Genomic DNA, 27,930 nt, shown 5'->3' with positions numbered 1-27,930 from the left:
TCTGTGCCTAAGTATGGATGCTTTCAAGCTGTTAACAAGGTCCACCAATCTCAAGCCTGGTGCGACCCCGTCTTCAGTACCGAAGCTCCCTTCCACGGGCAAGGCTCAAACTCCCCAGCTTTTTCATAATGCCGATGCTGAGAAGCTCGTCGCAGAGAAAAACCAAGGGAAAAAAAGGAAGAGGGACCACGTAAGGGTTGAACCAGAATCTGATGATGACGATGCTGTGAATCTTGACTTTTTTGGTTCCGCTAAAAGCTTTTCGGAGGAAAAGGCAGCGAAGAAGGAAAATAAGTCATCTAACCAGGACGATGCGTCTGAGCCAGAGGAAGAAGAGCCTATGGATGAAGTCCAGCGTCGAACTATCTTAAATGCACACAAGATTAAAGTGACAGATCTGCGGGATCTTGAAGAGATTCAGCCGGTGCATGTGCCAAACGAGGAGCCGAAGAAAAAGAAGAAGAAGAAGCAAAAGGAGGAGATTTCTCAATCTCTTACTAAAAAAGAACAAAAGAAGGCTCGTCGACTATTTCCGCAGCCACTTGTGTCGTTTCAGGAGCTACGGACAAAGTACAGGATTTCTCGGCGGCTTTCGGAGAATATCGCTGAACAAGGCTTCTCTGTTCCTACGGAGGTGCAGCTGGGGACTCTCCCTCTACTTTTAGGAGAGCCTAGTACTGTCCAGAAGTTGGAGACTGGTGAGGCTGTGGAACCAGATCTCTTGGTCGTTGCGCCAACTGGTAGTGGTAAAACACTGTCATTTTTGATCCCAGTAATCAACAAGATTGTGCGTCATCACCATGAGCAGCAGACAGAACGGGGAATCTTTGCTATCGTTGTTGCACCTACCAAGGAGCTTGCTGGACAGATTGTTAACGAGGGGAGGAAACTGGTTATGGGAACTGGGGTAAAGATAACGCTGATGAAGAAGGGCATGCGGGTGGTGGATCACGATGATGGGCACGAAGATGATGTCCTGAACGAAGACAGTCCTGAAGATTCAGACTCGGAGGACGATGGAACTGCTACCGAAAAGAAGAGCAAGGGTAAGGCTGCCATAACCAAGAGTGACATTCTTGTCACCACTCCATTACTTCTGGTCAACACACTTTCCGCAAATGGGACCAAACATATGGCCTCCCTGCCTCTGGTCAGAAATCTCATTTTGGATGAAGCGGATGTTCTTTTGGATCCCCTCTTCCGCGAGCAGACCCTCGATATCTGGCGTTCTTGCACACATCCAGGACTTCGGGTGGGTCTTTGGTCGGCTACTATGGGATCAAATATTGAAGATCTCGCAAAGTCATTGATTAAAGAGCGCAAAGAAGCATCTAATCAGATGGAGTCGTACCCGTTGATCCGTCTCGTCGTTGGCTTGAAGGATTCCGCTATTCCCAACATAAAGCATAAGTTAGTTTACGCTGCAACGGAGCAAGGAAAACTCCTGGGTCTCAGACAACTTCTTCGCCCCACAGCAGCAACAGACTCGGATGTGCGCCTTCGCCCACCGTTCTTGATATTCACCCAAACGATTCCAAGAGCTGTAGCGCTACAATCTGAATTACGCTACGATATCCCTCCGGAAGCAGGTGGCTCTTCCCGAATAGCAGTCCTCCATTCTGAAATGTCTGATACCCAGCGCTCTGAGATCATGAAAGGATTCCGCAAAGGCGAAATCTGGATCCTAGTCACGACTGATCTTTTAGCGCGCGGCGTTGATTTCCGGGGCATCAACGGCGTTGTTAATTACGATATTCCGAATTCCGCTGCGGTCTATGTTCACCGAGTTGGAAGAACTGGCAGAGCTGGACGTGAAGGTGGTGTTGCAGTCACATACTACACCAAAGAAGATATCCCATACGTTAAAAGCATTGCCAACATCATCGATGTTAGTGAAAAACTACGAGGAGAAGAGGGTGAGAAGTCAGTACAGAAATGGCTGTTGGATTCACTACCGGATCTCAGCAAGAAGAACAAGAAAGAACTGAAGAAACATGGTGTTAAGGCCAGACAGACGAACCCCAAGGTTTCTGATGGGAAGAATCAACTGGCAAGAATTAGCACAAAGAGCGGTTTTGAGCGGCGAATGGAGAACAAAAAGAAAGGCGCTATAGCAGCCAGCCGCAACAGGAAAGCCATAACCCAGCCAGCCGTAGAGTCTGACAATGACGGCGGCAGCTGGGATGGTCTAGACGATTAAAGATCAACCGATCCTTCTACACGCTAAGGGGCCAGGAGTTCCGCTATTATATATCCTGTACAAAAAGAAAGAATTACGATTCCCAATACAGCACTGTTGAATATTAGGTAAACCATGAGTTGTCATTTTTCTTGTCGTCCTGCGCAGTTTGAATTAGCTGAAGTGTCTTAAAAATGTTCAAGGTTTGCTTCTTGTTCATCAAGCAGTCTGTAGCACCATAGTTCTCTTCAAAACAATTGGCGCATATGCATTGTCCAGTTTGCCTTGCTCTTCCAAAACTCTTTCCAGGTCATCCTTGTCCCGATCAAAATAGACTACCCAAGCCCTATTATCTTCCTGCACAGCAACAAACTTTCGGTTCTCCTCGAGCGTGATTGTTTCTTCGTCATCTGCCCAGTCCCAAGGTCCCACGACATGTTCAGCACTGGCAGTGCGATTGCCACACTTGAGCCCATGCGTATTCTTATCCGCGTATATCCAATGCAACAACGGTGGACTGTCCGTCACAGTAGTGACAAGTCCTAGACCCCGGCCAAGATGTTTCATATGCTCTAGCTCAGGATACTCGACGTAGAACGCCTGTGACGTATGCGACGGGGTCTCCCGGTTCGACGGGTCAGGATCATCAATATAAATCTATTGGATTCAAATCAAGTCAGTTATGTCTGCATCAACACCGGAATCATTGGAAATGTGCAGTTTGATTTTCTTTTGTCTCTCCACCCCATATCACATCGCAATAGTGCAGACCATTTCATCCCGTAAGACAACGCGTTTCCCTTGTACCTCACTGTCTTCTTGCGTTTCGCCGGCGCTTTCGACGTCAATGTTAAACCTCCTCATGCGACGCTCATCTTCCCTACGCTGATTTGCTTTGCGTTGCTCACTTGCCGCCAAGGAGACGCCTGTTACTGTTGGGAAGGCGGCTATTGCTAGAAGCCCTAAGACCATTTTTGGAGTTGATCGGTTAGGTAATATACTGATTGTAAAATTAGTATATGTTCAGAAAAGAATATGAAATGGCGTGTATTCTTTGATTTGTATAGTTAAACTTCCGGTTTCTTCTGAGTGTTTATTTTGAAAACATCAGGCCCTGTATGGTACCTTAAATGACAGGTGATAGCGACAGGTTACGTCATAGGACTTTCCGCACGTGAGCAACGCAGGACCTCCATGTCTTTGCCGTTACCACTCATCTCATTCACCTCAGTGTATGTGAACATCGATTTGATCTTGAAAATTTATAACTACAAGCATATTTTCAAATAACCTATCATTGAGAGTCTATACTAACAATGCCAGCCCATCACTGCTATATAGTAGCGTCTGTCTAGTCTATCGATGTTGGTTGTTATGTGCTATATCATCGCTCGTTATCGTGGGTTGTCGTGACATCGTGAATCTTGATCATAGATGATCTACTGATGGAGGGCCGTGGTCAACTAGAGCTTCTCGCTCCACCCCCAAATTGACCACCAACACCGGACTTCGAGTGCTGTCCCATCCGCCTTCTCCCAATCATCGTACCCTATCTCCTCTCCCTCATCGACCACCGCCAGGCCAATATCTGTCATCCGCTGCCGAAATTCTTCGATCTGCGGAAGATATGCTTCACGCAGCGGCATTTCTGCGACAACGCGCGCATCGAGTCCACGACTGAGCCAGCGACTGATTGTATCCGCCAGCCATTTTGGATGCTTTGGCGAGTATAAGGGATCGGCAGCCAGAATAAGATCATACTTTTGATCTTGATTTGGAAGTGGCTCAGGCGGAGTCGACCAGTCCAGTACACCTGTTGTGACTTGTGCCGTGGCATTCGTAAGCAGCTCCACGTTTAGGGCCACATTATGTGAAAGGTTGGGAACAATGGCAGGAAGATCGGTGAGATGAACTGAGACGGACTTGCCGTGTATGGCTGCAAATGCGAGTCCTACAAGTCCAGTCCCGGAGCCCAACTCCAATACCCGAAGAGTTCGATCGGCCTTGTAAGTCGTTGATGTGGACGGGACGAGCGGCGGCGTGGATTCAAGTACCGAGTGAAGCCGTTGAGAGAGGAGATATGAAGAGACCCAAGTTTTCATCCCCAGATTATCAGCAGTCAAGGATGGTTCATGCAGGGTCAGTGTGAACTCTTCTCCAGAGAGACTGGGGACTGTAAAGATACGGGACATGGCAGGCATTGCTATTGAAAAACAAGAGGTTAGGGTATGAAGACACGCGAGAAACGGGCGAATACAGGTATATTCCAGCTTACCGGTTCGACCAGACCGCTCGCTGAGTCGAGCAGCTGTGGCATCCCATACTGCCTCCCGGAGTTCATCGGTATCTAGCCATGAAAGCGGGCTAGAGATGATCGATGTTAGATAACGGGTTACGCCAGCCGGATGAACGGTTCGGCCCTTCACCGCTTCGTGGGCTTTGAAGCCAAAACTCCGTGGTTTAATCGCTAGAAGATCGAGGGCTCGAAGGATTTCGGTGCCGGATGGTTTGGTATGAATCTGAGGCAGGTCGAACACTGAGGGGCCTGTCAATTCCCTATCTCTCTTATCTATTAGGGAGGTGGTAGAAGGAATATACAGACCATGGAGAGGCTCGTCCGGTTCCGCGCTTATCATGTTGAATTGCCTGTTCCGGAAACCAAGTTCGACTTTAGTATAATGATCCTAGTCCAAGACAGTAGGAACAAGGCCTGCTCCTATATAACAACTGTACCTGTGGCAAAACGGGAAAATGGGGGTTATACGGTCCAGATGCAAAAAAAAGTCGTGATTGCCAAAAAAGGAAAGGCTGGTGTGAAAATGTTCCGCGGATCGGATCCGCTCCGACCCAAAGATAAGGCACGGGATTGTACCTTTTTTATCATTCGCTCAAAGGAAATGGAGAAAATAAAGAGATTTATCATTATACTACGGAGTTTAGGACAACGGAACCTTCCTTCGAAACGAACTCCCAACTCCAGTTGTACCGGAACTCCCCGCAATAATTACTATAAGACAGATCCCCTTCACCCTAACGTAGACTTGAAGCCTTGGTATGCTTGCTCGATGTCAAAAGCCAGCTCCCTGGCTTGTTCTTCGCTCAGCTCTTCAGTCGCACGCATCTGATTCAATGCGATCAGCCACTGGATGATCTTACCCCGGTTCTCGAATTCCCCATCCGTCACCTTGTTGACCGACTGGATGACTTCGGAGAGCAATGGGTGTAGAGCATCCTTAGAGACCATATTCAATTTCAGCGCATCCAAAAATGTAATAAAGTTCTCCGTGGCTGTCAATATAAGACTGCCTGAAGCACCGCCAGCAGACCCTGCAGCAGCAGAGCCCAGATTCGCCGCAGGTGTACTGTGGGAGGCTTGTTCGACTGTCGCAGGGAGACCAATACGAAGGCGTTCCGTGGCACGGGGGCATTCCAGCTAAAAGCACACGAAGATAGTGAGTTTGATGGCTCGAGAGAAAGAGTAAAGAGAAGACACTTACACTCCATGTCCGTTTGAAGGTCTCCAAATCGGCGAACTCCTTCGCGACGGCATCATCACCTAGACTGGACTTGTACTGCTTCAATAGTCGCGTGCACGTTTCCGTATACTCGGCTTCTGTTACCACATCTCTAATGTAGGCCTTTTCCAATCCATCCAGGGTGACAATAATGCTATAGATCTCTGCCAAAGACTCGTAAAGATCGCGCTCCGCGGAGCTAGATGCTAATTTGACTTCCTGGCGAAGCAGCAGTTAGCCAGCTGCCCTGCAAAGCAGGCCTGACACACCGGTGTACCTCATCGAGATTGATGGACGCCGATAACGCTGGATTTGGTGTATAACTGTACGGAGTAGGGGCATAGGCCAGAGGACGCTGGGCATACATAACTGCAACAAATCTTCTAATCGCGAGGAATGGTGGTTTCGGTGATGTTGAGTCTGAGGGGAAAGGCGGTGGCCCGATTAGGTAGATCGGCGCCGCCATTTTCTGCCGACAATCTTTCCGATTTTTTTCCCCCAAAAAACTTTCACCTGGTGATAACACTCTTCTCGATTGATTTCCACCCCCATTTTATTCCATTTGATCCTTAACCGCACGGTCGGAGTAGGGTACGTGGCACAATGGCCGGAAGTCAAAAGAAGTCCACCAAAAAGTTCGAGAAAAAACATTTGAAAGACGTCCTCGAACGACGAAAGTCAGTTGCGAAGATCAAACAGCGGAACCATCTCAAAGACAAGCGCAAGGCTGAAAATGCCAAGGTACGGGCGGAAAGAGAGGATGAGGCGGAGGAAGACTCAGAGCAGGCAAAGAAGCAGAATGCCTTTGCGGAAATGAACGTCGACGATTTCTTCGCGGGCGGATTCGATATTGCCGATGCCGATGCCGATGCCAACAAGGGGAAGAAGGCCCAGAAGAAGGACGTCACTCCTAAGACTGGAAAGCGCAAGCGCTCTGAGGAACAGAATGGCGAAGATGAATCTTCTGCGGCTTCAGGTAGCGATGACGAAGACGGTGCTGCATCCCACGACGACGAAGATGGTACCTCGGACATCAGTGGACATGATGATTTCGCGGCACATAAGGATCAGCTCGAAGCTTTGAAGGAAAAGGACCCGGAATTCTACAAGTACTTGCAGGAGAATGATGCTGAACTGCTTGACTTCAGCGACCATGGTGATCTTGCCGAAGTCGACGAGCTAAGTGAAGGAGAGGACGAAGGACCCGCTAAAAAGAAAAAGAAGGCGGCCAAGCAAGAGGAAGAGGAGGAGAAGGAAGAGGAAAATGCAGTGGACAACACGCTAACCATCGCCATGGTTAAGAAGTGGCAGAAGTTGATGGAAGAACAGAACTCTATTAGAGCCATGCGACAAGCCGTTCTTGCTTTCCGTGCTGCAGCCTATATCAATGAGGCTGAGGGTCAAGAGCAGAAATATTCCATTTCAGACTCGAATGTCTACCACCAAGTTCTCGTAACCGCGCTTAGCACTGTTCCGAGGGTTCTCTCGCATCATCTTCCAGTCAAGGAGACTTCTTCCGGCAAAATCAAGTTGTCTCTCGATTCGAAGAAATTTAAGACCCTTACATCCCTCATCAAGTCACATACATCATCCGTTCACCAGCTACTTACGAATCTGTCCGACGAGCAAACACTAAAGCTGACTCTTTCTTCTATCGAGCCTATGCTTCCTTATCTTCTACAGTTCAGGAAACTACTCAAAGTGCTAGTCAAGACTATTGTTAACATTTGGGCCGATGTGTCTACCGCGGAAGCTACTCGGATCACGGCTTTCCTTCTATTGCGGCGATTGGTGATGATTGGTGATGCTGGAATCAAGGAATCGGTACTCAAGGCATCCTACGAGGGTGTCGTGAAGGGCAGTCGGAACACGACCGTGCACACTCTTCCGGGCGTGAACCTGATGAAAAACTCAGCTGCGGAGCTCTGGGGCATCGACCAAAATGTATCCTACACCACCGGGTTTAACTTCATCCGTCAACTTGCCATTCATCTCCGAAGCAGCATCACCAACACTTCCAAAGAATCTTACAAGACCATTTACAATTGGCAATATGTGCACTCTCTTGACTTCTGGTCCCGTGTACTCTCCCAGCACTGCGATGGGCTTGTCGAAGCCAAGGCTGGAAGACAATCCGCCATGCGACCTCTCATCTACCCCGTTGTCCAGATCACCATCGGTGCGATGCGACTCATTCCCACGGCCCAATACTTTCCTCTCCGTTTTCAAATGATCCGATCCCTCCTTCGTCTCTCCCGAGCCACGGGTACTTACATCCCCCTGGCCTCCGCGCTTGTTGAAGTTCTCACTCTTACTGAGATGCGCAAACCTCCGAAATCCAGCACCCTCAAGCAACTCGATTTCAACACCACTATCCGCGCTCCGAAATCATACATCCGCACCCGCGTGTATCAGGACGGAGTCGGTGAACAAGTTGCTGAACTCCTATCTGAGTTCTTCCTCCTGTGGACTAAGCATATTGCTTTCCCCGAGCTCTCCGTTCCCATCATTGTTTCCCTCAAGCGATGGCTGAAGCAAGCCAGCTCACGCTCCGGAGGGAATAAGAACGCCAAGGTTAACCAGATGATCCTACTTCTGGTGCAGAAGGTCGAGGCTAATGCCCGCTGGATCGAGCAGCGTAGGCTCAGCGTCTCATATACCCCCAGAAATCGGGCAGAAGTGGAGACCTTCCTGAAGGATGTCGACTGGGAGTCGACTCCGCTCGGTGCGTTTGTGAAGTCGCAGCGGAAGCTGCGAGAAGAGAGAGCTATACTCGTCGAGAAATCTAGACGCGAAGAAGAGAGACGAAGAGCTGAGGAGAAGGAAGCCGATAAGGAGGAGCTGATGGATGGGGCAGCTAGTGATGACGATGACGATGATGGAAGTGATGAGGATGATAATGAGGAGGTGGGTTCCTCAGGTGAAGAGGGAGAGGAAGAGGAAGAAGATGGTGAAGATGAAGATGACATTGAAATGGAAGAGGCCTAAACCTATCTCTTTCATACCGGTTTTCTCTTTTTTCCTTTCCCTTTGTACTATCGAAGACTTTTATTCCCTGTCTCCTATCCCGGCTGTTGTTATGGGATATGGTTTTGTTTCATTTTCTGAAGTCAATAAAAAGTTCAATATTCATGATTAAGAGTGGGTTGTTGCTAAAGATTTGCATTTCCATATGCATATGTACTTGATTTTCTTGAGACCTCTTGTTTTCCCTTTTCATTTTAATGCTCACCCCCAGTCTAGTTTCTACGTAATAGTAGTCTAGTAGATATTAGTGAAGGTTTACTGGGTATATTTTATAAAGTAGTTGGACACCGAGCGGCGCGCCGCTCACCGCTCTTCCTAAAATATTCAAACGTCTCAGTATTTGAAGCCTTTTTATCTTGATTATTATTAATATTTTATTAATATTACCAAAATGAGTGCCATTCCAATGGATAAGAGAATAAAAATGGCTGTTAATATATAAAATAATAACCAATTTTTATCTAAAACTACCTGTGCCAAGGTATTTAAAGTCTCTTCACGAACTTTTCTTTATTAACTTAAAGGAAGAAGTAACCGCAATAATATTATTACTAATAGCTAGAAATTATCCAATCTTGAAAAGGATATATTAAAAAGATGGATTATTAATATAGCTAATTATAGTCTGCCTTAACAGATCTCCCAAATTTAATATTTTACTAGTCTTTTAATATCTGCATGTTAAAAGACTTTGTTGTTATCCCTGGCCTTTATCTCTAATTTAGTTAGTAGTAAATAGGTTACTTAATTTATTTCCTGCTATAATAATATTAAATTAAAATATAATTATTAATATAACTACTAGCAGGTGAAGTGTGAAGATCCACAGGTTATTTAAAACTAGTTTTAATTAGTTTAAAATACTATATAAAAATATAGCATTTTAAAATAAAATATTTATAATATAAACAAAACTGGCTTCTAAATAGGTGTAATATTAATAGCTAAAGTTATTTATAGTATAAAAACACACAGATCTAATACTAGATTAATCTAACCAGGTAATAGAGAATAGGTTATATTAATTGTAGCTGTTAAAGCAAGTGGTTAGGTTTTACCCCCCCAGATTATTTTTACTAGAAAAAAATATTAATCTTAGTAGTATTCTGTTCTACCTAAAGATTATTAACTAAGTCTTAGTGAGAATGGCTGGACTAATAATAATCTGGGACTTAAATAGCTACAAGAAGTTTTTAACAAGCATACAAGATCCCGCACTGTTGGTTAATATCGTGTAAAGGGTTAGAGCCCGTTTGACCTCTCGGGCCAATGTCCCTATTATCCCTATTGTCCCTACTGTCCCCGTTGTCCCTATTGTCCTTATTGTCCCTACTGTCCCTACTGTCCCTACTGACCCTTTTGGCCCATTGGCCCTCGATCCATGTCACCTGACTTCCCACCTTGTTTGTTTACCCCTTGTTTCCTCTTCCTTTCTTCCTTTCTTCCCTTCTTCAACGATTCCTTCTTGTACATAACCTATCTTGTAGGTTCTATGGGTTCAGCCCATGACATATCGATTACTTATTTTGGATGGCCACAGGAGCCATGTAACTGCTGAATTTGATTAATACTGCATAGAAAATTTAATTATTCCACTTTATATGCCTCCTTATTTATCTCACCTTTTTTAACCACTTGATATTAGCTGTTTTGCACTTTTAAAGCGCTTTTATGGTCAAAAAGTGCAAGAAATAATAAATAGTGGTATAAAAACTATTAATAAGGTAGATTTTTTATTTATTTATTTATTAGTTTACTTAAAAGCAATATTATTAGTAAATATATTAAGTAGATTTAAGGCTACTAGCCTTATTCCTTTTAATTCTTTAATAGTAATATTAAAATTAAAAATTAAGTTAAAAATACTAACTTTATCTTTTTTTTTAGGTAGTAACTAGTTATTTTACTTGGGAAAAACACCTTATAATCTTTACTAATTAAATTAATAAAAAAAGCAACTTTTTAAGATTTAAAACTAAGGCTTTTTTCTATTAATTGCTAATACTTTGCTTAAAAAAGCTATAAAAGGTAATAAAATTACTATATAGTAAATATCTTTGTTAAAAAATAAATTTTATTAATATTAGGCAGGTGATGAGTACTAAAAGCAAAAAAAGGAAAAGCCTAGACAGTTTATTTAAAATAAAGGTAGTTTAACTGCTAATACAGCATATTAAATAATTAGCGAGAAGGAGGCAAAGATTCAGGCCAAGGCCCAGGCACCTAGGCAGCGAAGGCCTCCCACATGAGTAATTAAATATTCAGGGCATAATTAATTAAAATTCCTACCAGATAGTTCTACTGCGTATTTTTTATAATATATTTCATTTGTATAGAGATAAATGTATGAATATTATCTAAAGTAAGATGGAGGTAAGGGAGAGCCGGAGCGGTGAGCGGCGCGCCGCTCGGTGTCTTGCGCCGCTCGGTGTCCAACTACTTTACCGCTTTTTGCTCACTAAGCAGATCTGAGCACCTGAGCAGCCTTGAGCAGCCCTGAGCTGATCACTGGCCTCTGTCCAATTAATCTACTTTTGCCAAGTGCTGTACCCTAACGTTCGCTGAACCTATCCATATTACTCCGTAGTGCCTTCCACAGTGCCCCAACCACCTTCGGCTAGGGGTTACACCACACCGGTAGAATAATTCACACCGATAGAACGAAATTGATACTATTCCCATTATCTACCGGCTTTCACCCTGAGTATCTACCCAAAAAACCTGATTATCTTGTAGTGCTGCCACTGCTACATCGGACATATAGAATTCTCCCCTGTAGATTGAAGGTCAAGTACGGTACTAATATTAGCTATTGGCCTTGAAGGAAAGATTAGCTCAGAGCATGCATGCTTTATATGTAGATAGGTTGGCGTGATTCTGAAGGAAATGATCTGAAAGCCACCCGACATACTAGGAAAGTTAGTCGAGGGAGTTTGGATCCAGTAGTTAACTTACCAGTCGAACTCAAATCAATTTCCATAAATGCAAATTAAACTTCCCAATCAATCGCTACAGAGGTGGTCGGACCTAGCACTGTGTATTAGAATCATGTATCTTCACAGTGTATCTTTAGCGAAGAAGCCGTGAATTCCAGCTCCAAGCAAGTTATGTTTACTCTGAACTTTTTCGAATAACTATAAATAAAAATTAAAGCTTATCGGCCTGTGTGTTCCTAATATGAACTTCATAGTGAAGCAAGCCTCCTTCTCAAAGTTTCTTTTTCTAAAGATTCAAATATCGGCAAAATCATAGCTGTACTCTATAACGCCAGCAGTATATCATGCCAATTGCTCATAGACCATGCGTACGAACAAAGTTAGAATGTGGAGAACAAGGCTTCCTGTCCACTCAATTATAACTTAGTTAAGTCAACGGCAGAATCAAGACAACTTGAACCCTCCCGGTACAAGACTCTGAAAGACACAATCAGGATCATATTCACTCTGCACCTTCTTCAGTCGCTGTGCGCTTTTGGTTCCATAGTGCCCAATGACTTCCTGATCCCAACTCGCATCATTCATAAATATGTATGGGACATAAACTGCTTTACGCTGTGCATCTTCCTCAATCGTATCTAACAACGATCGTGTCGCATTGTGCACTGTACCGTCGTCGGTGGGCTTGTGCCAGCCAGCATCCAGGACGAACCAAGTTTGGGCCTCGTTTCGCAGGCCAAGCGCGTTTCCGCCGCGCTCATGCCCGGCAGCTACAGCGCTGGGCGGAATCGGCTGGACACCCAGTGCGAGCGTTCCAGACTGCAGAGATTTTATTGTCTCTACTTCCGTCGCCGAGATAAACATCTCTGAGATATCTTCGTAAAGCGATGAACTTGGTGTAAAGCTTGTTGCGAACCAGTCCCATCTATACATGGTTAGCCAAATATCCACAGAAGCCTGTCAGATTAGGAGGCACTGGTAAAGACACACCGAGGAGTGGGTGGAATCATCTGCCCGCTCATCATCTGTGTTAATGTTTGGACCTTAGTTTCATCTTTTAGGGTCGGGATCGAGGCAAACGCCGCAAAGGCAGCGGGATTTTCTTCAGGTTGGAGATAGACCATGTTTAGGACAGCGCCGACGGTTTCTTTACTGGTAAAGGCCTGTAACATAAAATTTGCATACGGGTCATTGGTAGGGTTAGACTGAAACTCGTGAGCTGCAACAAGAAGTCGTGGGAGCTGGTCCAGCGAGTAGAGCTTGGCACCGCCCCAAACCATATGAATTGGGTACGTGCATAGTGTGAATCTAGTTACAATGCCTATCCCCAGTTCATCAGCCAGAGCTCGTAGCTCAAGATGGGATGGACACCAAACCGAAATTGTTTGCGCCGCCTTTGAGTGCCCAAAAGAGATTTGGGTGAGAAGTTGTGTTGGCGTTGATGAGTGTCCCATTGGCAAGGACGACTTGAAAATTGGCCACATTGTCACAGGCAAGACCATAGAGATTCGAAAGGTAAGAGAGTCCTCCTAGTATTTTTCATTAGTTTCGTGCGATTTGTTTGGGGATTTTCGTGCTTGCCTCCTAGAATGAGGCCTCCCACCCCGACATCCAGCACTCTGCCCCCGACAACGGTGACATTATACTCATCGAGTTGAGTATAGACATCCTTCCATCTCAGCCCCGCTCCGACCTCAGCTACACCCTCCTCGGCGTGGTAAGTGACTTGGTCGAAACCGGCGAGGTTGATCAAGACGCCCGTATTAATGTTTGCCGCCATTGGGGAAGGCATGTGGCCCCCAGAGCGAATAGCAAAATGAACGCTCTGGGAAGATAGAGCACGAACTATTTCCTGGAGAGTGCCCACGTCAACGGGTTTGACTATGCAGGTAGGCTTTCCCTGAGCAGTTTCTGACCAGTTTTCTGTGGATTGAGAATCATAATGGGGATTTGATGGGAGGAATGTGATTGTTGGATATTGTTGGCTGAATTGGAAGCAGATATGTTGTGCGGATTGTTCTGTTGTGTCGGACAAAACTAGTAAGGGAAAGAAGAGACTGAGAATTATCCCACACCCAACTGGGAGGAAACTACCCAATGCCATTTTATTGTGCTTTGAGGTGCTGAAATGTCTCTTCTCTTTTTTAGTTTCGCTTGACTGGCCTGCCTGTTCGAGTTAAAAATCTTTTTAATTCCTACCAGTCTAATCACTATATACATATTTTTCTACCATGAACGATTCAGCCCTGCATAATATTTATTTGGTTAGCCGCATAAGATTGAGACCCATTTCCCTAAAATGGAAGACGTTGCATCGATACCATCTCTGACCTGCATATTCCCTCCGTATTGAGCATTCAGTAACAGGTTTACTGTTAACTTTGAACGGTCATGTTGGAACTTTCGATAATACAAGATGAAGAAGAAAGGGGGAATACGTTTAGAGGAGCGGTAGGAGATTACGGCGTAATATCAGATGATTCTATTTACATTTAGCTCTCAACCATCATCTAGGGTTCTCTTCATCCCCGTGACATCAGCACTGTCGATCACTTTCTTCGTTTCCCTCAACAGACCCGCTAATTGAACTTCATTCAATCTCATTCAACCTCAACTGTCTGTCCGATTTGCATTAATCTGACAACAGCATGTAGCACAGTTTCACCATATTCGTCGACAATCTGGGCCTCTCTTCCTCACTGGCCCAGCAGTGTGGCTGGGAGGGGAATCTGATATTACTGCCACTCTTTCCTATCAGGAGATCTCCTAGGCAGCTGCAAATCAAGATCGCGTTCCGTCTGCTTTCCATATTCTTTGGGCTTCTCATCGTGAATTACCTGGGCAAAGTATCTGCATTTGACACCCCCTGGTAAGTGTTTCCTCTTTACCTCTGGGCCGAGCGGGTAATGGTTAGAGAGGCGTCCTAAGTTCGGCCATCTGTTCCGATTTTCCATCCTTTATTGTCCTCCCAAAGTCCATAGATGATGTCTCTATTGTTCTTATGGTCATACAGTCTCTTCACATTACATTCTCTATCCGCAGTAGTGGCCATTCACTGAACGCCGGCTGGTCCAGCACAGGTTAGCCAGGTCTTTTGTTCGATCTCAGGAAACTTAACCAGATTACTGTCAGTGAATACAAACAGATTGTGAGTGTGGGAGCCGGTGCGCTGTGGAGCGATGTCTACATGACTTTAGATCCTTATAGGATCAGCGTTATTGGCGGTCGCATTCCATCAGCCGGGGGCGGTGGCTTGACACTCAGGTGCGTCGAATTCTGAGATATTCTTACGATAAAGAGTACTGAGTCATCTGTCATCAGGCGGCTTTTTCATTTCTCAGGCCAATATGGCCTTGCTGCAGAAAACACCAAGAACTTTGAGGTATATAAATATCCCTCACCGTGATGATAACGGTACCATTGCCAGCGCGAATCCGAGGAGAAATCCGATCTATTCTGAGCACTGAGGGGAGGAGGAGCCAACTTTGGTGAGATCACGGAAGCAATCGTAGAGCCTGCTGAAACTAACTGTATCGAGCATTGTCACCGTCCGTTTCGACCTCTACAGCATCCCTTGCACAACATTGGTATCAAGTCGGTGTATATGCGACCGAACAGATCCATTCTATTTTTGAAGCCTTTACAAGATGGCAGATTGATTACTCTGATGTCAAGGCCACCGTAGCTTTGATCGTTGGCCTAGATAGTGTCACGCTGGACTTGATATACTCTGAGTCTCCTCCCGAGAAACCGGCCTGCTTCGCCTCATTCAACATACTTGCAATTATTTACGCTGTGCCAGCTACCAATAGCACATTTCTAGCTCTAACACAGATTATGGGCGCCGCTGCCACTAGTGGTCCTGCTCAATAAGATCCCGTCAGATCATGTCCATTTCCTTTGGTACTCGAAATAACATGACTGTGTAAAGGTTGCAACACCATGACTACCGTACCGCCATCTCTAAGAATAACACCAATCTGTACAGAGGCATATACAGTTTCAGGGAAGAGAAAGCACTCGCAGTAAAAGAGTCCACCAGAGCCAACCAAACCTTTGTCCTTCAGCCAATCTCCGCTTCTATGGCTCAGTATGGGATTGAGAAAGGCGGAAATTCCCTAGGCCTGCAATAGGAAATGTAAGTATCCTGCTTCTAGAAATCCCTATGGACTAGGAGCTAAAATAACCTGCAATAGAGCGGACTACTCTCGTCGACTGGGAACGCACTAGTGATGACGCAGTTGTCAGAGAGGTGTCGATCGCCACCACGCAAGAGTGGAAGGAATTAGGGCAAGAGCGTGGATTGTATGACCCGTTCGTGTACATGAACGATGCATCAAGAGACCCGGATCGGCTGCTGTCGTATGGCCAGGAGAAACTGGCTAAACTGAAGGCTGTCGCATCCAAGTACAACCCGTCGCAGGTTTTTCAAAATCTGCAGAATGCTGGCTTTCTGCTTTCCAGGGTTTGAATGGCATCACCAAGCAACACACGTTAAGTTCTCTTTAGATTACGGGGGGCTTCCAAAATAAATTAGGTGATGCGTCTGGCTTCCGACGTTGCGGATTTGTTTTTGTCCCTCATGGCCCAATGCTTTTAGAAGGTCACCTGGTCTCTAGAACAATTGTCTATAATAGTACTGAATGTAAGAGATTACATATTCTAAAATAGTTAAGCTAGATACATTCGGGCGAAAGTTGAAATAGACATCTGATACCACCACTCTTATCATCAAGCACTGCATGTAAACTCTAGGTGAAACATGGCATGGGCTTCTCAGACTGTCCCCACAGGCATTTTCTCAATACCCCAAGCACGCGACTGTTCACGTCTTAGAGCGGCATCCTCTTCTTCTGCCCATGCGAGATTCTCATTAGGCAGCATGATAGCCAGGTCAATGGCAACCGGAAGACCTCTATGACGTCCTCGCAGAGTAACAGCTGCGAGAATCAACTTGCTTATGGGATGCCATGCGCCGCAGAAGGAACAATTCATGCCAGGGTAACCAACACTAACGCCCACACAACCGTAAGCACTGACAACTTCGAAGATGATATTGAAAGTCGAGTAGCCTACGGGGTCACGATTGAAGTTAGGCGATTCGGCAATGGCAATAAAGAGCACCGCCAGAGCTATCCACCAGATATCATGGCTGAGCTGGGACCGCACCTGCTGGTGGACAAAGTAGCTTCGAGACAACTCCTTTGTAGGAGTATCAGGTCGGCTGAGGATGCGACGTCTGACTAGACGCATAAAAGTGCTTGAAGATCCAGATGCTTCCAACGGTTCATCATGGGCATAGATGCCCAGAGAACGCTCTTCGTAGACGTTTGTATTTCTAGAATGGCCTTAGAGGTGTGTGCTACTATGCGGATGGAATCTGAACAAACCTCATTGTTACAAGCACTGGGTATGCCGAGACATACTACAATACTTGTTAGCTAATAATAGCATGGGGCAAACAGATAATGGATTAAAAGGGGGAGAAAGAGGGAGCCCATATAGACCAAATGAGCAACTAACCATCATAAGGACTGCCAAAAGGGTTAGAAGCCAACATTATCAGATAGTGAAATATTGAGGCAGATTCTTACCATACAAAACAAGCAAGCCTTGACGAAGACTGGCAATAGTGACGACATAAAATCCTCCAGCACGCACGGCTTCATACTACGCATTAGTGAGAGTCAAATATATATATGTATATATAATATGGAGAACTCAGAAGAACGCACCTAAAGCTTGGAATAACCCATCCAAAATTCGATACCCCGTCGGTAATTTCTCAATTTCCTTGTTGCCAATTGCAAGCAATTCAAAGCCGGCCCAGTCGATGCCGTTCAAAAAAATAATGGTTCCTAGTAAGTACCATGTATGTCGAGATGGGAAAAGGTTCGTGTATACCTGGTGTCTCAATCAGCAGGAGCATTACCAAACAAAAAATCTCATTTCACATACTCTTCGAGGGTGTTGCAAAATGAAATCCAGGGTTGTCTTAAATGTCTCCCATTCGGATCGGTTCGGGATCAGGCGTCTCATAGCCCAGATGATAAATCTCAGAAAACAAGGATATAGCGTGTTCCCAGCAAGGGTTAGCATTCCCATTGTGATAAGCGGATATGCGCTGCGGATATCGTCAGTCTTAGTGGTTGGTTTCTTAGAACAGTCAAGTTACCTTGTTTGCAGAGCAGTCATATTTGCATCCAACAGAGACATTCCGCTGTTAACGAAAGCAGACACAGAGAAAAAGGCACCAGTCCAGAAAGGTGAAAGCCCATTATTCCGGGCGATATCTGGATGGTTAGCTGCTAACCAAACGCCCATTCCCAATATGCCAAGAATCAGGAACATCAGCCAGTAAACTGGCACTATTACTGATAAAAAGGAAATTGCTCTGTACTCAACTCCGCCGAGTTTTTCCCGCTCGTCTGGGGTAAGACCATGGAACTGAGAGTTCCGAGAAATTCGGCCCCCCGATGCGAAATATGTTTTAGTTCCTTGAATAATGCCTTTCAGGCCGGACAAGTCATTCTCGTTCAGATCCTTCGGTAGAGAGGCACTTGGAGGAACATCTCTTGGGTGGTTATTCAAGTCTGGCCGGGCTCCTACGCCTACCATAGGAAATACTCGATGAGATTGGTGGTGCAGACGTGCACACATATGACAGATGGTTATTTGGTCGTCCTTTATCCACCGAATATGGCTATCATTCGTCGGGCTGGTAGGAGTCTCTACAGAATTGGCAGCAACCATGGCTGGGACCTTGTTGTCTTGAGAGGCATCTGAAGTTGGTGGCTGTTGGTGTTTCACATCAGTGGCTGCTTCATTCACCTTTGTTGACGGAGTATCAATGGCATAAAGTTCATGGAAACACTTTCTTCGTTCCCGCTGTTCTGAGATACCCTTAAATTTCAATTGGAAGGCTCTCTTTCTGACAAAAATTACGGTGCTCGATATAAGAATAGCGTGTCCTAGCATGAGAAGCACGAAAAGTATGGCTTGTTGAAAGGTATTTAGGGAGGATAAATTCAACTGGTCAAGGATTACTTGGAATATTCAATAATGATACAGGACAAAACTCACAGTGTTTAGTCCAGCTCCCGTCATAGCACTGACACACATGAACAATGCATCAACATAAGGAACACTGCTGGATGGTGCGGCAGTACCCCAGAAGATAGCGCTGCAAAGCAACGGTGTCACAATGAAGTACGCATAGTGAAGCGTTATAAAATTGAATGGAGGAAGCGCCACTATGAGGCACTGGCCGAGAGGCCGCAGCCAACCTCGAGCTATAAATTAATAAATTAGCAATAAGTTAGCTCCTATCAGGGGAAAATAGATCAAGAGTGTTGACAAAGTTGGAAATGGGGGCGGGACGGGTAAGTACCGGTCATCTTTATCCTCAAAGCCGCGTCCAAGCAAGAGATCTATGCTTCGACGGCTTCGGATCTGCAATCGGAAAGTTGCAGTTACAGGATATCGGATAATAGAAAAGGCGAGATCATAGGACCATCGACTTGATTTGTAGCGCGTATGAGAGAGCACACCATTTACCCGCAAGGATTATGAGAAAATGAGATGTTTTTAATCTCGCTTTTATCCGATAGTGCATTGTCTGAGTATGTGTGAGGTCTGGGAATATAGACAGTCGTAAGTGGTGTAAATTAACCACGGATAGCTCTGATGGATTGGACGACGTATACCGTGGGATGCAAATTTTGCTGTTCCCAAATTTATCGTACGTGAGACGAACTGATAGTTGGATGCAGTCGTGGGGAGGCGAGATCAAATCTGTTTCTAGTTGCTAGTATGACTCTTATAGGATAAACGGACAGTAAATGTGTGTTATTCCATTGTAGCGGCTTTTCAAATGCAATAGGACAGGATAAGTTCTTCGAATTTGTTGTCAAAAGCATCGGAGGCGGAGACGAACCGAAGAAAAAGAAGCTGCGGACCAACGATCACCGCCCGCCTTGGCGTCAAGCTTGGTTAAATAGCGCATCCCAATTACCATTCGCACCTACTTCTTCTTTTCATGGACATTGACAGATCGACCAGCCTCACTTTGCCTTCCGTTATATGGTGGGAATTTACCGCACGATGTTCCTATCACCTCCCCTCATTCACCTCTTCGCTCCGAACCCAATGCCCACTCTTACCACCCTTCTTTTCCAGCAGCTGCACGCTGCCGACCACCATCCCTTTGTCTACAGCTTTCAACATGTCATACACCGTCAATGCAGCCCCCATGGTGGCTGTCATTGCCTCCATCTCCACTCCAGTTCGTCCGAGGCAGCTTACCGTTGCCAAGATTCGCATTGCCCCGTGTTTCATAGATCCACCAGTCACGGAGGGCAATGGGTCAACCAGTTTGACGTCTAACTCAACTCCTGTAATCCCAATCCCTGGATGGCATAGTGGGACAATATCCGGCGTCTTCTTGGCAGCCATAATACCAGCGATACGAGCAACGCTGAACACGTCTCCCTTCCGAGTGCCCCGCCCCTCTCGAAGTAGCTCCCACGGACGTGGGTTAGAGAAGCTCACTAGGCAGCTGGCGGTTGCGAGTCTCTCGGTAACTGGCTTTTGACTGATTTTCGTCATGTGGACATTCTGTGACGTATTAAGGTGCGGAAGATCGGGATCAGATTCGGTAGGGAGAGAAGTCACATCCTTCTCCTTCTGCGAGTTGCAGATTTGTGTCTTGAAGAACGCACGGCTATGGTTATGGTTATAAGCACGCACTTGCGATGCGAAGGGCGTAGCTCGTAGTTGAATGTAGGTCGGAATATTTGGCCGTGGAGTCCGCCTAAGAGGCATTATTGACCCTCTTCCTGATATCACCGAATTCATCATGGACGCATCATCTAACATCTCCTATTAGTATCATCATAAGCCGGCAAGAGGACTTCCAGATACAATCAGATCACGGTTTGGCAGAATCAACGCCTACTTATAGTCCAGTGGAAGAGAAACCATTAAATTAAATGCGTAGATTTCATCACTCGTGACAATTGTTCGCCAGGAAATCGACCATAAAAATGAGGAGGGGGCCGCGCCTACCCACCAATAAGTATCATGGGCCTATTCTTCATGTTCTCCAGTTCACCGATGCCAGCATGCTTTGCCTTCTTCCGTTTAACCGCCATGCCAATGATATCAAGAAGCGCCTGTTCCCTCTGATTCACTACACCACTCTCATCAACGACGCGAGCGGCCGGATCCGCCGCTTCAAGGAGTCGCAACTCTTTTAGTCTAGCCTCATCAATTGGTTCGCCATTGTTTTCGCTTCGGATAATGTCGCGCAAAGACACCTCGGAGTTCCCAAACAAGCATACTTTGAGGTTACCATCACAGGTAATACGCAGCCGATTGCAGGTGCCACAGAAATTATGCGTCATGCTGGTAATAAAGCCGACCCGGCCCTCAAATCCAGGGACCTGATAGGTCTTGCTAGTGTCATTTTTATGATCAGCCACTTTCTTCAAGCCAGGATACTTTGTTCGGATAAGAGCGAGCATCTCCTGATAAGACACCATCTTCTTCTGGTTCCACTTATTGCCATCAAAAGGCATGTATTCGATGAAACGCACTTCGATGGGACTTTCACGCCCCATTTCCACAAATGGGATGATTTCCCGCTCATTTAGTCCACGCATCACGACACAGTTGATCTTCAATTTGATTCCTGCACCATGCCTGTTCAATTCCAAGACCTTGTCAATACTTTGCATCACTGCTTCGAAGCCTTTTCTTCTCGTCATTATTTGGAACTGAAACGGATCCAAAGTATCAAGACTGAGGTTTATCCCAGTCAGCCCAGCCTCCACCATCGGCTCAAGTTTGCGGTGTAATGAGATTCCATTTGTCGTTAGACAAAGCTCTCTGAGACCGTTGCGCCGTAGGTCACCGATTGATTGCATTAAAGGGATGATGTCTTTCCGCACAGTCGGCTCTCCACCCGTCAGCCGAATTTTCGTTACGCCTTGTGAGACAAAAAGAGAGGAGAGGTAGACAATCTCGGGAGAGGTGAGAAGACGAGCCGGTGGAGAGAGTTGCACTCCTTCTTCCGGCATACAGTATAGACAACGAAGGTTGCACCGTTCGGTAACGCTTATTCTAAGATAATCATGCTGGCGATTGAAGGTGTCTGTTAAAAATTCGGAAAACGGCTTCGCGGATTTCAGCGCAGACCATCGTGGCGACGAGAGCTTCCTAGTGGCGTTAGGGTCGGGAAAATATGCAGAAGGCGAGCTCTCGGCATCGTGATTCTCAACCCCGCGCGAGGTCGAACTTGTACTGTGAGTCCGAAAAGCGAAGGGCGCTGCCCTCTTAGCAATCGGCGTCGCGAAGCTAGAAATCCGGGGAAGGGAAACACGTGAAAAGCGCCGGGCTTCGATGCCTCGCCTGAGCCGTAGAAACTCGGTCATCGTCAGCAGGGGCTCTGCTCAGCGGTGGCTAGCAAATTCCTGTATACTGCATTCCCCAGGTGAGCATGGAGTTAATATATATATATATGCGAAGGGCGTGGCGAGCATTCTGCTCATAAGTGGGGACAAAAAGGTCCAGGAGGGCAAGCTTATCAATAATTAATCCCCAATATTATTCGCCCGTCAACTATTACGCCTCGGAGGGCGCCGCCCGATGACTCATCCGTCGACACGACATCGAGTATGTGGATCTAACAGAAGCCTATAACATGAATACATTGCATAATTCCTTTAACAAAGTAGGTAGAGCACGCATGCTGTTGTTGAGATCTCATATTCTTAACTGGGCATTACCCTGGGTTGGTGGGGAAGCAAGAAGAGTGCCTGCGTTGAGCTTATCGTATACTCCAAATTGTAGTCTACGGAAACCTAACCATCTTCTAGATTCCCATCTTGGTGTATTATGGGTCTCTGCTGCGCCGAATAATATGATGAGAATATCACTTAATATTTTTTGACTCTATCCCCACCAAAGCCCTTAACCTGAAGGCTTCTAGCTACATGCTTACCCTAAAGTAGGCATCATCTTCCGGACTCGCTTCACGAGACTCTGTTCAAACTGTTCTACCCCTTCCTGCTGCTCGTGGAGCTTTCCTGATTTCAGGACGTAGACGGTGCGTCTTCTGTTCTGAATTTCCTTCTCTTCACCATCAGCGCCCTCGAATTCGTCCCCCAAGATGTGCTCCTCGTCTCGCTTTCCTTCTATCACAGAACGCACAAGGAACCGGTCATGGGATATCAAGAGAATCGCGCCATTGAAAGTTGACAAAGCAGATGCAAGAGATGTGACAGTATGGAAGTCCAAATGAGTTGTAATTTCGTCCAGAACGAGCAAGTGTGGAGAGTTCCAGATTATCTTCGCTAACGACAAGCGTACCTAGGAGAAATGATGGTTTAGTTATCATCCAGAAGTTTTTATCATCTTTCAAATACTCACAAGTTGACCTCCTGATAGCCGAAAAATTGGCACATCGGACACAACTTTGCCTTGCAGTCCTAGGCTTGCCAGCAAGCCTCTGATTTCACCTTCATTTAACTTCCCTTCCACTTCTTTCAACATTAAGCTCAATGCTGTTAGGTTCTGATCAGCTTGCCCCTCGTTCTGGAGATCTTCTACTGAGTGTTGTGCGTAGTAGCCAAGTTTCAGTCTCGAATGGTTCGAAATCTTTCCTTTGCTTGACAGCATGTTCCCAGTCAGGAGACGAACCAAGGTCGATTTGCCACATCCATTAAGACCCATTATGCCAACCCTATCCCCCATGTGCATAACAAGATCAATTCCATTCAGTACAGGGGCATCATTTTGTTTATATCGAAAGACGATTCCTTCCAAAGAGATAAGAGGACCAGGGAATCTCAGCTCCGTAGCATCAGGCAGGACAATCAAGACACCTTTTTCATCTGTAGGTACTTCAATTTCTGCACGGGCAGATGAATGCCAGCCGCCACGGTCGCGGCTCAGTTTAAAGCGTCCCCCGTTTGCGCTCACCTGCAAACCCGTGCGATCCTCGATTCTCTTCTGCCGCGACTTGGCCATGCGCAGTTTATTGTCATCGTTTGTTTTCTTCCCTACCTTCATTGTTTCACGAATGGTTGCTTCCATATGAGCTTTCTGGCGCTCTTGCGCTTCCTTCATTCGGCCAAGGTACAGCTTTTGCTCTTCAAGGTCTTTTTCATATGCTGACAGATTTCCTTTGAAATAAGAAAGCTTCTGGTCCCGTAAGATAGCGATTTCCTCGCAAACAGCATTCACAAAGTCCCTATCATGAGAGACAAGCACCATTGTTGTCCGAGATGTATTACGCATCTGTTTCAGATAATTCTCCAACCACACCACCCCCAGCAAATCCAAGAAGTTTGTTGGTTCATCAAGGATCATGATATCCGGATTTTGTATTAATACACTTGCCAACATGCATCGCATACGCCAACCACCGGAAAGTGTCAAGAATGGCTTGCTGAATGCAGATTCCTGGAAACCTAGACCTATCAAGATTTGACGAGCCTGTTGTTCCGTATCTACCAGATTCATCTAATTGTGTTAAACTTAAGCAATGGCCAGCCATGTCCTAGCTCTCAACTTACAGCATCAAATTGGGATTGCAAGTCCTGTAACATCTCCACCGCAGCTTGTGTATCTTTCTGTACTGCCTCGCCATCGATTGGCTCTTGTTGATCCAACCTAAAAGTCTTAGAGAAGGCAATGCGCGTTCACAAAAATGAAACTTACAGTTTTAGTGAATCCTGGTGTTTCGATTCTACAGACTTTAAATCTTTTCTTGCTTGTAGACCCCTCACCCCACTTTTCAAGCTTGCGTTCTTCTGAGCAAGAAATAATTGCTTCTCAACCATATCGTGTCGAACCCTGCGGATTGCGTTGACGGGCTGTAATGGGTCATCTGTCTCAAAGCTTTTAGATAGCACTAACAACACATCAGATAATTATTCTTTTATCCTTATCTTATGAAGGCAAAACCCACGGTTTATCTTTTCGGCAACATCATTTTTGTGCCGATCACTGCTCATAGCGTATTCCAGGACTGTTTTGTGTTTATTTTCATTGTTTCCACTCTCCCGCTCCTCAAAACACCCCTGTTCTGCTGAATCGGTCTGCTGCAATATGGCTATACGAGTTGGATGTGGTATTCCAGGGACAAGCTTATCAGCCATCGCTCGAAGCAATGCTACAATTCTATGAGCCATTCCTCTTCTTTGCAATTGTTGAAGTATGTGCCAACAACCCTCAACTGGAACCAAATTGCTTACTTGACTTTCCTGTGCCATTCCGGCCTATTAAGCCATAATGCACACCGGCTTTAAGACGCAAGTGCCCATCTGATATAAGTTCTCTTGTATCCGCCTTAGCTTTTGTTTTCCCTTTGAGTTTTGGCTTAGAGGCGTCGTCAGTTTTGTCTTGTGCAGACGAAACGGCGATTGTGAGTCCTTCAACGTCGATCTAGAGGAATTGCCCGTAAACGGTATCAGCTTTGAAAGCATTTTGGGTACCGTGTGTAAATTAAACTCACCTCCTGTGATGGCTTATCATCTAATAGATGAAAACGCGTCTGCTTGCAAGTCGCAATGATGGTAGGTACAGTCATACTTGTTTGATGTATTAGTTGAGTTGATGTTGTAGTTGAGCATGCAAATATAATGGATAGTATAAATCTATTAAAGCAATTACATTCATAAAAAACGTCTCAATTGTAGTAGAATTCGTGGCTTGTCCCTTTTAAGAAAAAAAGTATCGCACTACCTATAACACAAAGTAAGGACAATGTAGGATCAGCCAATTTTGGTATCCTACGGGCACTCGATTAGGAAACAAGCCGCACGCGAGATGACCTTTGTGTTTCCACAGAACACATTGAGTCACATTGCATTGTGGTGGATTAATAGCTAGTTGTGCCAATATGTTCATTAATCGATGAGTCGGGGTCCCAAAGAGGAATAGCCGATAATTTAGGCCTGAGGAATCCACTCTGGAAGTTTTGGGTCGGTCACTAAATGCGCCAGAGAATCAAGGCAACTGAGTGGTTTTTATGGGACTAATAAATTCAATGACTCATCAGTGAGTCAAAGCAATTTATGCTAACATAATGCACTTCGACCACCTCAATACCTCAACAAATGCAGGTATATACTATAAATAAAGTTTATTGCTGTATATTTATACACCTTAAAGGCATAATTATTTGTTTTCCTACATTTTTCCAAAGCTTAATTACTGTACTAACAAAAATTTGTAATCTCGGTAATTTAGAGATCTAGCCTGGATAAAGAGCTGAGAGTAAAATATATGAATAATCTATATGATACTACAGTAATTTGTACGGTATATCCTCTCCTGATATTCTGGTGCTGAGTTAATGAGATGGTCGATAGTGCTATTTTATATTCAAATAAAGTGGCGGCTCGGTAGAATCGGCGGCTCGGTGGTTGAAGATCTAAGTAGCTATGTTACTAGCTGGCTAAAACTAGCATAGTGGTACATGGTGTAGAATAATACAACAGGAGCTTGGCGATCTGTTGCAACAAATTGAATTTGAAACCTTGCAGCTCTGCTATTGTAGGAATTTATCTCCTGGATATTATCGTCAAGTAAAACAAAGTACATTGTTTTTATTACACCCTCAGACCGAACATTATTGGAGTGATGGTGGATGTGCAGACTGTCACAGGCTAAACTTGTAACATACTATATATATAGGGCGCTAGATGCGACTGATCTTCGATCAGTCGTCTTGTACCTTTTTATATGGTCAAGTGGTTTTATCTCTACTAGCGCAGAGACAACCAAACCATCACACAGGCAGCATTTTTCAGTTTATTTCAGAATCAAGTATTATATAGAGTAGTTTATAGATTAAACGGCTGCAAATTTTACAATGCTATCTACTCGCTATATTATATTGCTAAATGTATACATACAAATTCTAATACTAGAGTTCAAACTTCCAAATAATAAATCGCCCATACGGTTAAGGATATTGGCCAAATTATAATAGATTATGGTTATTACCACCATCAAGGTGCTACTCTATGTAATCCATACAAGCCCTGACAAACCCTGACAAGCATTTTCCTCTGCTCTACGATATAACATGTAGGATATAATAGATATTGTTCAATTGTAAGGCGGCGTTGTATGAAGGGTCTACAACAAGTTGCTTGTCATATAATAGTTATAGAGGACAGGATATTTACTTACGTACTCTAATTTCCTTTTAGAAGCTGTTAATGGCAGTAGCTTGGTTCAGTCACCGATACAGGATCGTCGGGCCTGCTTTAAAATGCCACAAATCATATTACATCGTGGCCTGTTGGTATGACCGCATAGGCTGCCAGACATAGAAAAGATGCATTGCAAACCATGGGAAAGCCCAAAGAGAATCCAACGCAGCGATTGGGATTAACGAAAGAAAAAGGCGTTCCATGTGCTTAGTTAGCCCCAGACCACCAAATAATGGTTGTTGCATCACTTGGTATCGAATCTCGACGTCAGCCGACACCATGATGACCTCATCTCCCCGCATTCCATCCCTATAAATGAAATGGATCTCTCAATCCAAGAATGCCAACCACAACACAAGTGCACGTACTCCCAAGTTTAAAATACCTGAAGACATAGCAATATGACCTCAAAATTCAATTCCGGAAAGTTTGCCACCCGCCCAAAGGACGAGGCTGAGGATATTACCGGCCAGAGCGATCAAAGCAATCAGCAAGGAGATTCTAGCAGTAAGGATCCTAGTGATTGGAAGCAGGTAGGTTTGAATTGACCATGTCATTATTGATTATATTGTATCCTAATGATTTTTTTCAGCGTGACTCTGCCTCCGAGGAAAGCCAGGCCTCAAGTGAAACCACCCAACCCGGAGATCCTTTACTTCGTGGAGCTGCCCCGAGGATGCCGGGCAGTTCGAAATACCACTTTACTCACGATCAGTTATCTCACCCAGATGAGTAACCTTAGGCACCTGAGTAGTAACATTCTCTTTGTGATGAACTATGATGATATGATCTGAATATGTTGAGATTGTCTTGAAAATACTTAAGTGTTTTGCATGGTACATTAAACAGTATATAATTGAAAATGTTTAAAATTGTGATATCATTATGGGTATAGATTATTCCGATGTTTTAGTAACTAGCCGTCTTAGGAATTTTGTACGGAGTATAGAGTACTGTTGAGATATGGATACTCTAGAATTAAGATCAGTAATAGAATATGGTGTTCTTTTAAGTATGCGTCACATTCCTTGGTCATCTCTATTAAC

General features: G+C 45.1%; 10 protein-coding genes across 10 annotated transcripts; 4 read left to right on the top strand and 6 right to left on the bottom strand.

Moving 5' to 3' along the window:
- Positions 1–13: 13 nt before the first annotated feature.
- Positions 14–2,200, top strand: rok1 (RNA-dependent ATPase ROK1; the record flags this gene model as incomplete). The annotated part of the gene is made up of 1 exon (XM_033565050.1): positions 14–2,200. One exon carries the CDS (start codon positions 14–16, stop codon positions 2,198–2,200), a length of 2,187 nt encoding a protein of 728 aa, XP_033430807.1.
- Positions 2,201–2,398: 198 nt separating this feature from the next.
- ATNIH1004_000328 (uncharacterized protein) lies at positions 2,399–3,151 on the bottom strand (the record flags this gene model as incomplete). Its single annotated transcript, XM_033565049.1, has 2 exons — positions 2,399–2,836; positions 2,951–3,151. 2 exons carry the CDS (start codon positions 3,149–3,151, stop codon positions 2,399–2,401), a joined length of 639 nt encoding a protein of 212 aa, XP_033430806.1.
- Positions 3,152–3,642: 491 nt separating this feature from the next.
- ATNIH1004_000327 (S-adenosylmethionine-dependent methyltransferase) lies at positions 3,643–4,815 on the bottom strand (the record flags this gene model as incomplete). The annotated part of the gene is made up of 3 exons (XM_033565048.1): positions 3,643–4,382; positions 4,455–4,715; positions 4,782–4,815. The coding sequence occupies 3 exons, from the start codon at positions 4,813–4,815 to the stop codon at positions 3,643–3,645; spliced, it is 1,035 nt and encodes a 344-aa protein (XP_033430805.1).
- Positions 4,816–5,204: 389 nt separating this feature from the next.
- On the bottom strand, positions 5,205–6,160 carry VPS28 (ESCRT-I subunit protein VPS28; the record flags this gene model as incomplete). Its single annotated transcript, XM_033565047.1, has 3 exons — positions 5,205–5,612; positions 5,677–5,913; positions 5,972–6,160. 3 exons carry the CDS (start codon positions 6,158–6,160, stop codon positions 5,205–5,207), a joined length of 834 nt encoding a protein of 277 aa, XP_033430804.1.
- Positions 6,161–6,297: 137 nt separating this feature from the next.
- On the top strand, positions 6,298–8,682 carry NOC2 (mRNA-binding ribosome synthesis protein NOC2; the record flags this gene model as incomplete). The annotated part of the gene is made up of 1 exon (XM_033565046.1): positions 6,298–8,682. The coding sequence occupies one exon, from the start codon at positions 6,298–6,300 to the stop codon at positions 8,680–8,682; it is 2,385 nt and encodes a 794-aa protein (XP_033430803.1).
- A 3,419-nt stretch (positions 8,683–12,101) lies between these two features.
- ATNIH1004_000324 (uncharacterized protein) lies at positions 12,102–12,781 on the bottom strand (the record flags this gene model as incomplete). Its single annotated transcript, XM_033565045.1, has 2 exons — positions 12,102–12,582; positions 12,648–12,781. 2 exons carry the CDS (start codon positions 12,779–12,781, stop codon positions 12,102–12,104), a joined length of 615 nt encoding a protein of 204 aa, XP_033430802.1.
- A 193-nt stretch (positions 12,782–12,974) lies between these two features.
- Positions 12,975–16,128, top strand: ATNIH1004_000323 (uncharacterized protein; the record flags this gene model as incomplete). Its single annotated transcript, XM_033565044.1, has 6 exons — positions 12,975–13,172; positions 13,246–13,425; positions 14,312–14,526; positions 14,766–14,921; positions 15,196–15,251; positions 15,854–16,128. 6 exons carry the CDS (start codon positions 12,975–12,977, stop codon positions 16,126–16,128), a joined length of 1,080 nt encoding a protein of 359 aa, XP_033430801.1.
- A 305-nt stretch (positions 16,129–16,433) lies between these two features.
- Positions 16,434–17,762, bottom strand: ATNIH1004_000322 (putative potassium transporter; the record flags this gene model as incomplete). Its single annotated transcript, XM_033565043.1, has 6 exons — positions 16,434–16,995; positions 17,048–17,082; positions 17,181–17,191; positions 17,252–17,320; positions 17,393–17,561; positions 17,616–17,762. The coding sequence occupies 6 exons, from the start codon at positions 17,760–17,762 to the stop codon at positions 16,434–16,436; spliced, it is 993 nt and encodes a 330-aa protein (XP_033430800.1).
- Positions 17,763–19,769: 2,007 nt separating this feature from the next.
- ATNIH1004_000321 (uncharacterized protein) lies at positions 19,770–25,251 on the bottom strand (the record flags this gene model as incomplete). Its single annotated transcript, XM_033565042.1, has 9 exons — positions 19,770–20,379; positions 20,724–22,067; positions 22,660–23,027; positions 23,088–24,182; positions 24,236–24,332; positions 24,381–24,549; positions 24,631–24,774; positions 24,917–25,106; positions 25,177–25,251. The coding sequence occupies 9 exons, from the start codon at positions 25,249–25,251 to the stop codon at positions 19,770–19,772; spliced, it is 4,092 nt and encodes a 1,363-aa protein (XP_033430799.1).
- A 2,034-nt stretch (positions 25,252–27,285) lies between these two features.
- ATNIH1004_000320 (uncharacterized protein) lies at positions 27,286–27,620 on the top strand (the record flags this gene model as incomplete). The annotated part of the gene is made up of 2 exons (XM_033565041.1): positions 27,286–27,417; positions 27,477–27,620. 2 exons carry the CDS (start codon positions 27,286–27,288, stop codon positions 27,618–27,620), a joined length of 276 nt encoding a protein of 91 aa, XP_033430798.1.
- Between the last annotated feature and the right edge of the window lie 310 nt (positions 27,621–27,930).

Source organism: Aspergillus tanneri (genome assembly GCF_003426965.1).
Source record: "Aspergillus tanneri strain NIH1004 chromosome Unknown AapTan_2_pilon_pilon_pilon, whole genome shotgun sequence".
Classification (NCBI taxonomy): domain Eukaryota; kingdom Fungi; phylum Ascomycota; class Eurotiomycetes; order Eurotiales; family Aspergillaceae; genus Aspergillus; species Aspergillus tanneri.
The sequence above is the reverse complement of the archived record's forward strand: the minus strand, read 5'-3'. Positions and strand labels throughout refer to the sequence as shown.